Consider the following 14,539-nt stretch of genomic DNA (forward strand, 5'->3'; position numbering starts at 1 on the left):
TGCCCTGTCAGCCAGCTTGGAGAAGGCATTTAAAGTCTCCTTCAATCACTTCTCCAAGCCAGCTGGCGACTTGGAGAATGTATTTAAAGTAAAAGTAGCTGTCTTTCCACCTCCGCCCCCCATCTATTTTTTTCCTCCTTCTCTCCCTTCCTGGCTATCAAAAGTCTGATGTTCATGTCTTCTGGCTCTCAAACATCTGACATTTACGGTATTCTGTGCGGCCTGACACATTCTGGAACATTCCATTGTACTATTCTGAGGGGTGAAAGGGTTAATTTTTTTTACTGCCCCACTGGAGGCACATTTTGCAGCTGGGCTTGGGAGGAAATGGCTTGTGTTCTGCAGTGGTGCTGAAACAGCGGCTCTCAAAATGTCTATAGCGAGGTCATTCGTCCTGCCCTTTCAGGGAGCTCAGAAATGTACCAGTGTAGGTGTGAAGGGGTTACTTGCCAGGAAGGGCTAGTTAGAGTCAAGATGTTTAAGTAACTGAACAGTAAGTATAGCTAAGACTGAATAGTTTGATCCAATCGTAGCTATACTTACCTCTCAATTATCTGTGCATCTGGACTCTTAACTAGCCCTTCCTGGCAACTCACCCCCACCCCACTCTCTCTCTACCTAAATGTAAGGAAGCCTCTTTCAGCGTATCGGAAGAAGCATCACTACCCTCGAAAGCTTATACCCAGAATTAAACTTGATTGGTCTTAAAGGCGCCAATGGACTCCAACATTGTTCACTTCCCTGCTATGTTGCTCATGCTGGTCCCTTGTGCCCCTCTGAGGAGCAGCATTCGTGGGAGTTTGGTGGACTTCATCAGGAGGGGAGAAGGCAGGAAATTGCAGGCTGTTGGCAGAAGTGACACCAGTGGCGGAAAATGACTTTCAGGTTCAGACCCACAAGGCAGCATGGGTAACTGTGCCTAGATGTTACCTGAAGGGCTTGAGGGGAACTGATTGTGGAGTTTTGTTTTTCACTGGTTGCCCCATGGCTAGCATAACAGGTGGCTGTGTTAGTGATCAAGTTTCTAGCAACCGTAGTCATTTTGTAGACACATACAGGCTATGGTAAGCTCTAAGAAACAAGGCTCTTCTTAATCCTGGAAAGGAAGCTAATTTTAACTGGTCCCTAATGACTAAATGTGATGATGCCAGGAACTGAAGGCTGCCAGAGTGCATCTTTGTCTTCAGAGTCCAAGTTCCTAACTGGCATTTATTTAAAACTCTTATTTTTCTAAAGCTAGGGGTCCAAGCAAGATTCCTAAGTGGGAAGTAAACAAGCTGGTGGTGGTGACTTGCTCTGAAACAGACTTTGCACTCAGGCCTCGCTAAGAGGATCTCTTTCACTCAGGGCTTTTTTTTTTTTAGCAGAAATTCCTTTGCATATTAGGCCACACCCCTCTTATGTCGCCAATCCTTCAAGAGTTTACAGGGCTCTTCTTACAGGGCCTTCTGTAAGCTCTTGGAGGATTGGATACATCAGGGGTGTGTGGCCTAATATGCAAAGGAGTTCCTGCTACAAAAAAAGCCCTGCTTTCACTGATTCAGAAATTCCTCAGTGTTGAGCTGTGATGGGAGTGGATGGGAGACCAAGGTTGCTTTCCCCAGTTCCATGAAAGAAAGAGCGGGATATCAAATGTATCCAATCCTGCTGCAGGTCTCAGTCAGTCTCTCTCCATTGATCCTCAGTACCAGAGATGATACAGGGTATGCATCTTTAGTTTTTCCAAGCTCCTTTTTCCTCAGAAAGGGTTCTTCTGGCCTTAGATAGGAAGGAAGCAACATGACCTGCTTATGTGCCGAACTGCTGCTTTCTCGGAAATCTTAGTGAGGATGAGGCACAAAGCGTTTCTGAAAATGAGATACCTTGTGGTTAATCACGGCTCTCTCGTCTCTGTCTCATAGCTGGATATTCTGTGCTGGGATGGAACCATCCGGGTTTTGCAGGCAGCACGGTGAGTGGTCCACTTTCTTGGCTACATTCCTTCTCTCTCTCTTCCACAAGTAAATAATGGTTTGGGCGTTACACTAAGATTCGAGAGACCCATGTTCAGACACCCCACCGCCATGGATATTTGCTGTGTGACCTTGGGCCGTTCGTTCTCTCTCGGCCTTAAACGACTTCACCAGGTGGTTGCTGTAAGGATAAAATGGAGGATGGGGGAATGGTGTCGTAAGTCACTTTGGATCCCCATGGGGAGAAAATAAGAGTATGCACATCTAAATAAAATAACTACTTCTCTCTCTATCTTGGATCTAAAGCCCACTTGTGGGGAGGGTGCGATATAAATTTAATACAATAAAATAAAAATAATGAATAAAAGGTATAGGGTACCTCAGAGTTCAAATAATTGGGAGAGTGAGAAAAAGCTTCTCCTCCCCCATATACAATTTTATAAAAATCCTGTGACCACCCCCACTATTGACTTTGTCTGTGAACCTATCCAACTCATTAGCCCTTTCATGATAAGGAAGGTGTGCTGTCATCTTGGTTACCATTTCCAGCATGTTTTCCAGTTCTCCTTTCTGGAATGGAGTTTGGTATTTTTACCTAACCGTTTTTTGCTCCAGTCCTGGGGCAAACACGTCAGCTGGATTTTTTTTTTTCCAATTGCTGCGGCTGTCTCTTGCTCCCCATGCGGTACAGATTTTTATAACCATCTGAGCACACTAAATCCTTGATATGTGCTCATATAATTCCAGGAATAACGGCTTTCTGGGGATTTGCCGGGAGCTTATAGGGGGCATGCTACAGACCTTAAAAGTCTTTGGCAGGCAAAAATACTAAAAGCCAATCAAGCCAAGTCAAGGATTACTAATAAGCACATTAATTCATATTATAGTTTAAACCTCAGATCTGACACAAAGCTGCTAAGAGAGTCTGTGCCACTGAAACCAGGAATGCTGAAGAAGTGAGCTTAGCTCTCTTTGGTTTTGCTCTGCAAGACACCTTAGCTGGGTTTGATGCTGAGCAGAGGTTGAACCCACATATGTTTCATCCGCTCTGCATGCTAGAGGTTTACTCAGGGTTGCCTGGAATGCTTTAAGTTCTGTGAACGTATCCCCCACCCTCAACTGTTAAAATCATAAGAAGAGCCCTGCAGGATCAGACCAGTGTCTATCTAGTCCAGCATGCTGTCTCACACTCAATCAGTTCTTCTGGATGGTCAGCAACAGGACAGAGAGGCTGAGGCCTTCTCCTGATGTTTCCTCCTAGCTCTGGGGTTCAGAGGCTTCATGCCTCTGAATGTGGAGGTTCCCCTCAGTCACCATGGCTAGCAGCCACTGATGGACCTCTCCTTCACGAATCTATCTAACCCCCTTTTATAGCTGTTTATTCCTGTGGCCATCATGTTCTACGCGATTTTACAGCCCCTTTCCTGAGGTACTTTGTGTTCCTCCTGGTACTGCTCCCAAGGGTGGGAGTAGCCCTGAGGAATATATATATGTATATATTGGAAATTTTTATGCCGACTTTCCAGAGTTTATGTGTGTGAGACATCTTGCTTTCTTCAGCACCTGAATGTTCAAAAATCTTTATTTGTGAGCGGTTTGGCAAAGCAGGCAGCATCATGATTTATCGAGGCATGCACAGGCGGCAGAACAGTTGTAGTTGGGTTCTGGCATGTTGGAGTTAATCATAATAATAAAGCACTGTGTGTGTATGGTGTGGGGGGAGGAGAATAAACAGTACTAACGTACATTTCTGTGGGAAGGAGCAGGGAGAGACTTGTGTTTGCTGAGGGGTCCCTGTAGCATGTTGTGCATGGTCTCACCACATGTCACAAACAGTGTTCCCTCTAAGCTGAGTTAGTGTGAGCTAGCTCACCATTTTTTAGCCTCTGACTTGCACATTTTTGTCTTGGCTCAAGAAGGATGGCCCCAGAGCAAACTAATTTTATGCAGTAGCCAAATTGCTCGTTTACAACTTTAATGCCAGTAGCTCACAAAGCAGCATTTTTGCTCACGAGACTCCACAGCTTAGAGGGAGAATTGGTTACAAGGATTCCTCTCCCCCAGGAAAGATGATCAAATGGCTGCTGTCTACATGTACTATGTCAAGTGTCAGTGTTTTCCTCACAGCTGTTGTCTGCTAACCTTGCCTCCCTCCTGGAAAGGGAGCCTAAAGTGCTTGTAACTTAAGCTCAGTTTGCTGAATGGTTGCTAGGGCAGAAGTGACAGGTTAGATGCAGGACCCGCTCTCAAGAGGCACATAAGATGCTAGGCCTATGAAGCTGCCTTCAGCTGAGTCCGTCCATTGGTCTATATTAAGGTCAAAGGTCAGACTTGTCTGTAGTGGCTGGTAGTGGCTCCCCAGGATCTCTGGCAGATGATTTTTCCACATCACCTAGTACCTCGCCCTTTAATCTGCAGATGCCAGGAATTGAGCTACAGGCAAGGCAAGTTCTGTTCCACTGAGCTGTGCCCCCCCCCCCCCATGAAAATGTTTGTTTGGGAAGAGACTCTTTAAGGCAGGGGTGTGAAACATGAAGCCCGGGGGCTGTATCAGGCCCCTGAGCAACTGGCTGTCATCTGCTTCCTTCTCTCGCTTCCTTCTGCATCACAGCTTGCTTTGCCAGGTTTGCTCAGTTGCGTAGGAGCTACAGAGCAAAGCCTCTATTTTCTTCATTGGCTGAGGCCTCTCTTGGGGAGGAAGGGGGAGGGAGAGCTTGCTCAAAGGAAGCTCTGCCTCATTCCTTCCTTCCCCAGGGGACCAGGATGGGGAGGAGCCTCAGCCAATAGAAGGAAGAGAGGCTTGGCTCAGTAGCTGTGCTTTGCAATTGAGAGAGCCTGAATTGCACAGGAGAGATACAAAGAAAGAATGTTTTATTTTAAGTTTTTAAAAATCTGCGTGTTTGTTTCCTTTATAAAGTTTTGTATCTCTGCTGCCTGGCATTACACTTTATTACACATATGGCCCAGTAAGGGCTCATTTATGTCAGCTCTGGCCCTCATAACAAATGAGTTTGACACCCCTGCTCTAAGGGAAGCAGAGGAAGACAAGGATCTTTTGATATAGAGCCTCCTTTCTTTCCCAAGCGTCTCTGCTTCTAGGCTCTCCTTGCCCTGACTGCTTTCCCATTCTGTCTCAGGGAGCGCCGCTACCGCAGAATGAGGCCAATGCTATGGACGTGGTGATGCAGTATGCCCTCCACAACCTGGGTTTCCTCCCAGAAGATATCATCCTCTATGCCTGGTCCATCGGGGGCTTTACAGGTACCAAAATTAAGCTGTTTTTTAAAGATTGGGGCTGGCGGGGTTGGAGGGTGTGGGGTAGGGAGGCCAGCTCTCTAGAGGGGAATAAAAGACCTGTCCCTTCCATAGAGGCTTAATAGGATGCCATTTACCTGTGTGCCTCGAAAAGCTTCAGCTGCCCATATTTTAAGCCCCTATTAAAGGGTAAGGACACCTCTCTCCAAACCTGTGGGCAACTCAGGCGCAGGGAGTAGGTAGGAGTGATGTGGCTTGGAATGTGAGAAAAATCTCATTTTTATATTTGGGGATGTACAGAATGGGGCAGGATCATATGGGGGGAAAGCAGACCTGCCTCTTTGGAATTGCTAATCTGGAAGTAGGGATGGCCATGGGAAGTTTGGAGCCCACCAAGAGGGAAGCCACTAAACACTGCTGTGCCCTCTAATTCAGTTTTTCTCAGCCTTTCCTATTTAATATCCTGCCAGTCACTGGGTTCCACCAGACAGAAACAAAAGGCCCACTTTTCCCAAGGATGACAATTACCCAGGGCTGTTTTTGTAATGCAGTCAAACATAAGAGAAGCCATATTGGATCAGGCCCATTCAATCCAACACTCTGTCACACCGTGGCCAAAAAAACCAACCAGATACCATCAGGAGGTCCACTAGTGGGGCTAGGACATTAGAAGCCCTCCCACTGTTGCCCCTCCCAGCACCAAGAATACAGAGCATCACTGCCCCAGACAGAGTTCTAACAATAAACTGTGGCTAATAGCCACTGGTGGACCTCTACTCCATAAGCTTATCCATTCCCCTCTTTAAGCTGTCTATGCTTATAGCCACCGCCACTTCCTGTGGCAGTGAATTCCACATGTTAATCACCCTTTGGGTGAAGAAGTACTTCCTTTTATCCATTCTAACCCGACTGCTCAGCAATTTCATTGAATGCCTACGAGTTCTTGTATTGTGAGAAAGGGAGAAAAGTACTTCTTTTTCTACCTTCTCTATCTCATGCATAATCTTGTAAACCTCTATCATGTCACCCCGCAGTTGATGTTTCTCCGACCTAAAGAGCCCCAAGCATTTTAACCTTTCTTCATAAGGAAAGTGTCCCAACCCTTTAATCATTCTAGTTGCCCTTTTATGCACTTTTTTCAATACTATAATATTTTTGTTGAGGTGTGGTAACGAGAATTTTACACAGTACTCCAAATGAGGCCACACCATCCATTTATACAAGGGCATTGTGATACTGGCTGATTTGTTTTCAGTTCCCTTCCTAATAATCCCCAGCATAGTGTTGGCCTTTTTTGTTACAGTCGCACACTGTGTCGACATTTTCAGTGAGCTATCTACCAGGACTCCAAGATCTCTCTCTTGGTCATTCTCCACCAGTTAGGACCCTATCATTGTGTATTTATAGTTAGGAATTTTTGTCCCAACGTGCATTACTTTGCACAGCCCCATTAAACCTCATTTGTCACACTGACACCCACTCACCCAGCCTCAAGAGATCCCCTTGCAGTTCCTTACAATCCTCCCTGGTTCTCACCACCCTGAACAATTTAGTATCATCTGCAAACTTAGCCACTTCACTGCTTACTCCCAACTCCAAATCATGAATGAATTCTTGGGTCACAGGTGTTCAGAAAGGCTTTTCTGTAAGAAGAGGTGGATGAGCCGCTTCAGATAGTCTTCTAAATAGTAATTATCTCTTAAATATATGACATCATGTAGTAATTTTGCCTCTCTCTTTTTTTTACCTTTAACCCAACAGCCACTTGGGCAGCCATGTCATACCAAGATGTCAGTGCCCTTATTTTGGATGCCTCCTTTGACGACCTCGTTCCTCTTGCCCTCAAGGTCATGCCGGAAAGCTGGAGTAAGGGGAAGAAAAAAATGCATTCTCTTTTGTAGGGTCAATTCTTGAGAGCCTTTTAAAACAAAAAAGTTCTGTCCAAAGGTTGCAATGTGCAGGACAATTGATGCTTTATGTTGTGCTTTTTCCCAAAGCACTCAACCCAACGCTTTCACGTTGTCCCTCGAAAAGTTGCCTTTCAGTGATACAGTCAGTGACTAGCATGAGACTGCTGGGTATATTCATGAGACAGGTAATCGGGTAAGGAGGTCAGTAGCAGCCAAAGCAGCAAACAGAGTTCCTTGATTAACAGACAGACTCCCCAAATACATTTTGTATCTATTTCCCCAAGATAGCTCAATATACTGGCTGTAACAGTGGTGATCCTGGATACCTTCCTAAATTGAAAAGCGCTTTCAAAGCCCGGGGCAACACTAGTGAAAGGGCACCAGCTGAGTTCCAGAGCCCTTTGGTTCTTGTCCTTCAGCTCTCATGCAGGCTCTGGCTTATTGTAGCATCTGGAAAATGGTGCTGATGTGAGACATTTCCCAGTCCCCTCTCTCCTTAGATGCTGGTACTACCTGAGTTGGAGATTCCCTGGCTTTAGGCAAACATCTTTCCCAGGTGTTCCTGCCTGCCATCCTGTAAATGGAGGTTTATTTATTTAGGAAATTTGCATGTTGACCCATCTAGGCAACATACTCAATGTGGCTCGCAACTGAAACACAATAGAACTAATCAAGACCATAGCAATAAGACATTAAAACAAATCTCCAAATAAAACAAGCCAAGCCAGCAGAGCAAGTACATTAAACACTGATCAATAAAAAGAGGCCAAGCCAGCTGAAAAAGCTGAGAGAGAAAAGCCAGTGTGGTGCAGGGCTAGAGGGCTGGAGTCGGATCTGGGAGGTTTGAAGGGCATTCCAAAGGATAGGAGGCCACCAGCAAAAAAGCTATGACTCTAGTTACTGCCCATAAACAGGTGCCAGAAAGTGAACCAAGGCGTACCTGGGTTCAGATCCTGTATTCTGCACTAGAACAGTGGTCCCTGTGGTTCCTTTACTGCCAGGTTATAATTGTTAGGATTTGGTTGCATTTTTGTCATAATGTCCACACCTGTCCAATGTAGACAGACTGATCCCAGGCCCTTAGTAAGGAAATTTTTTTGGGGGGGGGGGGGGACACTGAGGAAAGTGGTGGACCCCCCCTCCCTCAAAAAAAGCCCCCCCAAAGCCCCAAATGTGTCCCTGCTCTGGAGATCAAGTGAACTGGCACCACAAAATTTTAAAAATAAACTCGCACATGCTGGCTGGCCCCTGCCCAAGCTTCACGAGCTAGTTGGCAGTCCCATTCTGCCCCCCATTCACCTGTGGGGCATAGAATAAAAGAGCTTTGCTGGGACTCCACTTACTCAACTTGTTGGTTGCTTCACTCTGCACCTGGCTCGACTTTAAACAGGGTGGGGTGGTGAAGAGCTGGAGCCCTATCCCCCAGCTGCCCATTCCACCACTGGTACTGGCAAGCCTTTCAAATGGTGCACTGCCCCCCGCTGCATGCTTGGCTTGGCTTTTTGTCTGGAGCCACTGAACTGAAACCAGTGTGGCTGCTGTTGCGGCAGCACCTCCCTGGAAGGAAGACGGGCAGGAAGGAATTGGCAACAGAAGGGTGGAAGCCAGGAAGGGGATGCTGCTGGCCAGCGAGGTCATGAGGTACTGGGCACAACGTGGGAATGGAAGGGGGCACAGGGCTTGTGGGCAATGAGAGAGAAAGGTGCTAAAAATAAAAATGGGAAGCTGGGGGGCCCTTGGCAGTAAGCTGGGGGCCAGGCCCCACCATAGCTACAGGCCTGAATAAACCTCGAGTACCTCCTCAGCACCCACCCTGGCTCACTTGTTATGGGTGTTGAACAGAAGCATGTTCAAGGTGGCTGATTGGCCAGCCAATCTCTGCCGACTGCCCATTAGTACCTACTGGCTGTCATCAGCTCCCAGGCCTCTGCTGCACCAGAGGTACTTCAGGAGCAATGAAGCAGGATGTTGTCTGAGGCTCTAGAAGGGGATTATTTCGACAGCTGTGAGGCGGACTTGACTTATCGACACGCTGGCTGATAGAATCTGCTTTCCCTTCACAGGGGGTTTGGTTACCAGGACAGTGAGACTGTATTTGAACCTTAACAATGGAGAACAGCTTTGCAAGTAAGCAAAAAAAACCTCAAGGGGATGCTTGTAGAGGAAAACATTGGCCTGTAAGGGTGGGCCCAGGGGTAGAATAGAAGTTGCCGGATTTCATGGGGCAAAGTTAAGAAGAGAACAGCACAAAGTAATACTTCTGTACATAGCAGATAGAATGTTTTCAATGCACATTAGCAAAAAATCAACTGAGAGGCCAGCACCTGATCAGGGTCTTTCAAAATAATCTCTTAATTGCTCCAGTTATATTTTGATCGTTGAGGAATAGAGGGAGGAAGAGAGTGAGAGGAGATTTGCTACAAATTTTGACTTAATGGCAAGTTGGGAACATTTTCCCAGTGACCAGCAGTTGAAGGTGAGGTAATTTTGAGTCAAGGCAAGCGCTGCAAAGGGAAATGACTTCTCCACTACATGGTGAAACAAATAATTTAGATGGTTCTCATGGTGCGCTAGGCACAACCTGTAACCAGATTGCCTCATGGATTGAAGTCCCTCCTGGAAACTCTTCCTGGCTTCCATTGCACAAAACCAGTGTTTAGCTTACAGTTCTTTCATAGATATTTACACTTTACTTTGGCGCCTCTAGGGCTAGAAATTGGTCCTCTTTGAAGTTAAGCTTTCTGAGAGAGTTTCCAGACTATTTGCATTTAAAATTTGGCAACTTGCCCCAGTGTAACTGCAAAACACGACACAGTTCTCAGCCTTTCTTGGGAATCAGGCCCAAGCCCCCCTGGAGGTAACCAGTGAGCAAACAAACTTGAGCTATCTACTTAACATATTGGATTTCCTGATGTCATGCACTTCTGCCAAAGGGCTCAGAGCAAATTATACCTGATTCCCAGCCCAGGTTTTCTATTCAGGCAGCTTACTGCTAAAGTAGTTTTGAGCATGTAAAGCTAAGGAGCGCCTTCAGAACCAAGCATGAATCTTATCATGGTCTCCTCTTCAGGTACCAGGGGCCTGTGTTACTGGTGCGCAGAACCAAAGATGAGATCATTACCACAACGTGAGTAAAATGTCAGTTGAGAATTGGACTATAAAAGTTATGTCATGGAGTGAAATGGACAAATTAACAAGAAAACTAAGAGACTGCGATTTAGAACTTTTTAATCGGGAGTGGAAGAAATTCAGAAGATATGTAGAAAAAGAGTGGAAAATAAAAGGACATTGGACAATTTTTGATGATTAAGACATTTAAGACAAGAATATAACTTTTGAAGGGGGGATCTTTTTCTTTATCAATTTTTGTTTTTTCTTGATAGTTAAAGGTACCTTTAATATCTGTTTTTTTCAAAAAAAAATAACACTGGCGGGGGTCAAGTATTGGGGGGAGGGGTGGGAGAAAAGTAAGATGTGGGGTAGAATGATGGTTTTTTTTATCTTAAGCCTTTTATAAGTTGTAGATATAGTTCTACTACCATATGTTGCTAATAAAATTGTTTATGCGCAGAGAAAAGAATACCCAGAAAACATTGTTAAGCTGAATCTGCCCAAGTAGAAACAATAAAAATATTAATGTAGGAGGGTTACTTTTAGATGAGGGCCAGCATGGATGACCCAGGTAAAATTTGTCTGATAGTAATAGATCTGTATATTTTGGCCCCACCTTTCTCCCATGGAAGCTTATGTGATTCTCTTTCTCTCTCCTTCCTCCCTTTCTGTCCTCACAAGAATCCTGGGAGGTAGACTAAACAGAGTAACTGGCCTGAGGTCACCCAGTGAGCTTATTGCAGAGGGAGGATTTGGATCCAGGTCCACTAACCCCTACGCATTTGGTACCTTACACCTTTTGTTGTTGTTCAGTCATGCAGTTGAGTCCAGCTCTCTGCATCCACATCACGCTAGGCCCTTCTGTCTTCCACTGTCCTCCTAAGTTCGCTCCAATTCATGTTCATTGCATTGATAACACTGTCTAACCATCCCATCTGTTGCCGTCCCCTTCTTCTTTTACCTTCAGTCTTTCCCAGCATCAGGGTCTTCTCCAGTGAGTGTTCCCTTCTCATTTGGTGGCCAAAGTATTTGAGCTTTAGCATCTGACCTTCCAGAGAACAGTCAGGGTTGATTTCCTTTAGGATTGACTGATTTGATCTCCTTGTCATCCAAGGGACTTTCAAGAGTCTTCTCCAGCACCACAGTTTGAAAGCATCTATTCTTCAGTGCCCGACCTTTCTTATGGTCCAACTCTCACATCCATACATCACTACTGGGAATACCATCACTTTGGCTATACTAACTTTAGTTGGCAGTGTGATGTCTCTACTTTTTATTATACTGCCTAGGTTTGCATTAGCTGTCCTCCCAAGGAGCAGGCATCTTTTAATTTCATGGCTGCAGTCACTGTCTGCAATGATCTTGGAACCCAAGAATGTGAAGTCTGTCACTACTTCCATGTCTTCTCCTTCTGCACTTAACTATGCATAATTCTGCCCTCTCTTGGATTTTCAGGGGTCCTGAAGATATAATGTCCAACAGAGGGAATGACTTGCTTCTGAAGTTACTACAGTTCAGGTAAATGTGTGATGCAATGGTAGGATGAACCTGAAATGTGACTTGACTTGATTCAGCCCAGGTCATGCCCTTACAGGGCAGTAGGACAAAGGGAAGATACAGTGATAGGGACAAACTGGAGCGGGAACCATGTTTTGTGTTTATTAAGCATCTCTTGGCATGGCTTGCTTCCAGTCAAATAACCTCTGTAAGAATGAAAAATGGGTTTGTTGATAGAGAAGTCAGGAGGAGGGGGTGGCGGGGGTGATGATGATGATGGTGGTGGTGGTATTGGATTTATATCCCATTCTGTATCTCAGAGTCTCAGAGCAGCTTACTATCTCCTTTACACACACCCTACAACAGACCTGTGAGGTGGGTGAGGCTGAGAGAGCTCTCACAGAAGCTACCCATTCAAGGACAGTTCTGTAAGAGCTATGGCTGACCCAAGGCCATTCCAGCAGCTGCATGTGGAGGAGTGGGGAATCAAACCCAGTTCTCCCAGATAGGAGTCCACACACTTAACCACTACACCAAACTGGGGAGGTCGAGGGGGGGGGGGATACACTTAGAGGCAGACAGGGAGCTGTTCTTTGTCAGCAGAGGATAGGGCTCACAATAATGGGTATGAATTACAGGCAGAAAGGTACCAGCTGGCCAGAGTTCGCTCTAAGCTGAGTTAGTGTGAGCTAGCTTACAATTTTTTAGCCTCCAGCTCACACATTTTTGTCTCAGCTCAGGAAAAATGGCCCTAGAGCAAACTGATTTATGCACTAGCTCACAACTTTAATGCCAATAACTCGCAGCTTAAATGCCAATAGCTCAGGGGTGGCCAACGGTAGCTCTCCAGATTTTTTTTTGCCTACAGCTCCCATCAGCCCCAGCCATTGGCCATGCTGGCTAGGGCTGATGGGAGTTGTAGGCAAAAAAAATCGGGAGAGCTACCGTTGGCCACCCCTGCAATAGCTCAAAAAGTAGAATTTTTGCCCACAGTTTAAAGGGAACATTGCAGCTGGCTATTAAGAAAAAAATTACAGTAAGGGTAGCTCAGCAGTGGAATTGGCTGCCTTGGGAGGCGGTGAGCTCCTCTTTGCTGGAGGTGACATAGATGGCTTCTTCCAACTCTAGAAGCTCAAAGGGACTACAGGATTCAGCTTCCCCTTGTATAAAGTCATATTGTGCTTTTTTCCACTTTATAGAGCTGTTGGTGACAATCCAGTCCTAATGCTCCAATTTACAGCTGCTGTATCTACGATGGCCCTTGCATTGTATCTCCTGAAGATTTTTTTCTAGAATTCAGTACAGAGAGGCCGTTTTGGAAGATGGCTTGGTATCTCAAAGAAAGGCTAGGTTAAGAACAGCCACCTCAGTGTTTATGTCCTTCCTCCAAGCATCCAGAATGCTTCACGTATATCAGGTTAGATCCTGACTAGCATTTCTAGGGGCCCAACGACTTTCACTTGCAGATCATGATCCAACCCCCGCTTCTTCCACAGCAGCCTGCAATGCCTTCTGGAATCCTGTTCCTGAAGGGATAGGTCAACAAGAAATCAGTGTTCCCTCTAAGCTGAGTTAGTGTGAGCTAGCTCGCAGTTTTTTAGTCTCCGGCTCACACATTTTTGTCAGCTCAGGAAAAATGTCCCCAGAGCAAACTAATTTACTCACAACTTTAATGCCAGTAACTCACAAAATAGATGTTTTGCTCGTAGAGGGAATTATTGGGGGAGTGAGCTTTTGGGGCTGCTGCCGGAGGAGAGAAGCAGGGAAATTGGCCTTCACAAGCAGAATTACTTGCCCAAATAAAAATTAACCAGGAGCCAAACCATTATCTAGTAATAATTTTTAACCCATAAGGTAGATCAGTATTATGTATCCACCTGGTAGATAAAGGGGGCCACTGGGAAAGTGTCTTGTATGTTCTTACCTAGTGAGCTAACAGAAGAGGCAAGGTTTTGAACCAAGGACGTTATGATTCATAGTTCAGTTGCTTTGCTGCCAGTTTGTACCAGGTTAATTCAAGAGGCCAGCAATAATGTTAGAGCATCCCAGACTTGACTTGACTGGAGATAAAGGAATACTTGACGGGCAACTGTTTCAGTGAATTTTCCTTTCCCCAGGTATCCCAAAGTCATGGCTGAGGAAGGGGTGAGAGTTGTTCGGGAGTGGCTGGAAGCTTCCACCCCCATGGAGGAAGGTAACACCTACAGATATTCCTCTCCGTGGTGATACTGAATTATACGCCCAAGTACGGCATACCAGCATTAACTTAACAGGGGTATCTCTATAAGCTTTAAATGAGACTGTTCTCAAAAGGCTGCCCAGGGAAGTAGAGCAAGGCTTGTTTTACATAACAGGGTCTAGAGCAAGGTAGGCCAAACTGTGGCTCAGGAACCACATGCGGCTGAATCACACATATTGTGTGGCTTCTCAAAGTCTCCACTGTCCCTTCAGCCAACTTGAAGAAAGCATTTCTCTTTAAATCACTTCATCAAACCAGCCAGCAATTTGGAGAATGCATTTAAAGCTGCTTTCTTTCCACTTCTCCCTCCCCCATGTATTTTCCTTTCTTCCTTCTGGCTCTCAAAATCTGACATTTTTTCTATGTAGCTCTTATGTTAAGCAAGTTGCTTTAGACTAGGGGTGGCCAAACTGTGGCTCGGGAGCCACTTGTGGCTCTTTCATACATATTGTGCTGCTCTTGAAGCCCCAACCGCCCTATGAGCTGGCTTGGAGAAGGCATTTGTCTCTTTAAATCACTTCACCAAGCCAAGTCAGCTGGTGGCTTGGAGAATGCATTTAAAATTAAAGTTGCTT

General features: G+C 45.6%; 1 protein-coding gene across 1 annotated transcript in view; it reads left to right on the forward strand.

Annotated features, from left to right (window-relative positions):
- ABHD16A (abhydrolase domain containing 16A, phospholipase) overlaps nucleotides 1–14,539 on the forward strand; it is a 42,461-nt gene that overhangs the window by 24,298 nt on the left and 3,624 nt on the right. Inside the window, exons 11-17 of the mRNA XM_060239128.1 lie at nucleotides 1,902–1,951; nucleotides 5,090–5,213; nucleotides 6,969–7,073; nucleotides 9,181–9,244; nucleotides 10,188–10,244; nucleotides 11,684–11,746; nucleotides 13,843–13,919. Of these exons, the coding sequence (XP_060095111.1) occupies nucleotides 1,902–1,951; nucleotides 5,090–5,213; nucleotides 6,969–7,073; nucleotides 9,181–9,244; nucleotides 10,188–10,244; nucleotides 11,684–11,746; nucleotides 13,843–13,919 (540 nt within the window). The remainder of the gene's footprint in view (nucleotides 1–1,901; nucleotides 1,952–5,089; nucleotides 5,214–6,968; nucleotides 7,074–9,180; nucleotides 9,245–10,187; nucleotides 10,245–11,683; nucleotides 11,747–13,842; nucleotides 13,920–14,539) is intronic.

Source organism: Heteronotia binoei, chromosome 5, assembly GCF_032191835.1.
Source record: "Heteronotia binoei isolate CCM8104 ecotype False Entrance Well chromosome 5, APGP_CSIRO_Hbin_v1, whole genome shotgun sequence".
NCBI lineage: Eukaryota > Metazoa > Chordata > Lepidosauria > Squamata > Gekkonidae > Heteronotia > Heteronotia binoei.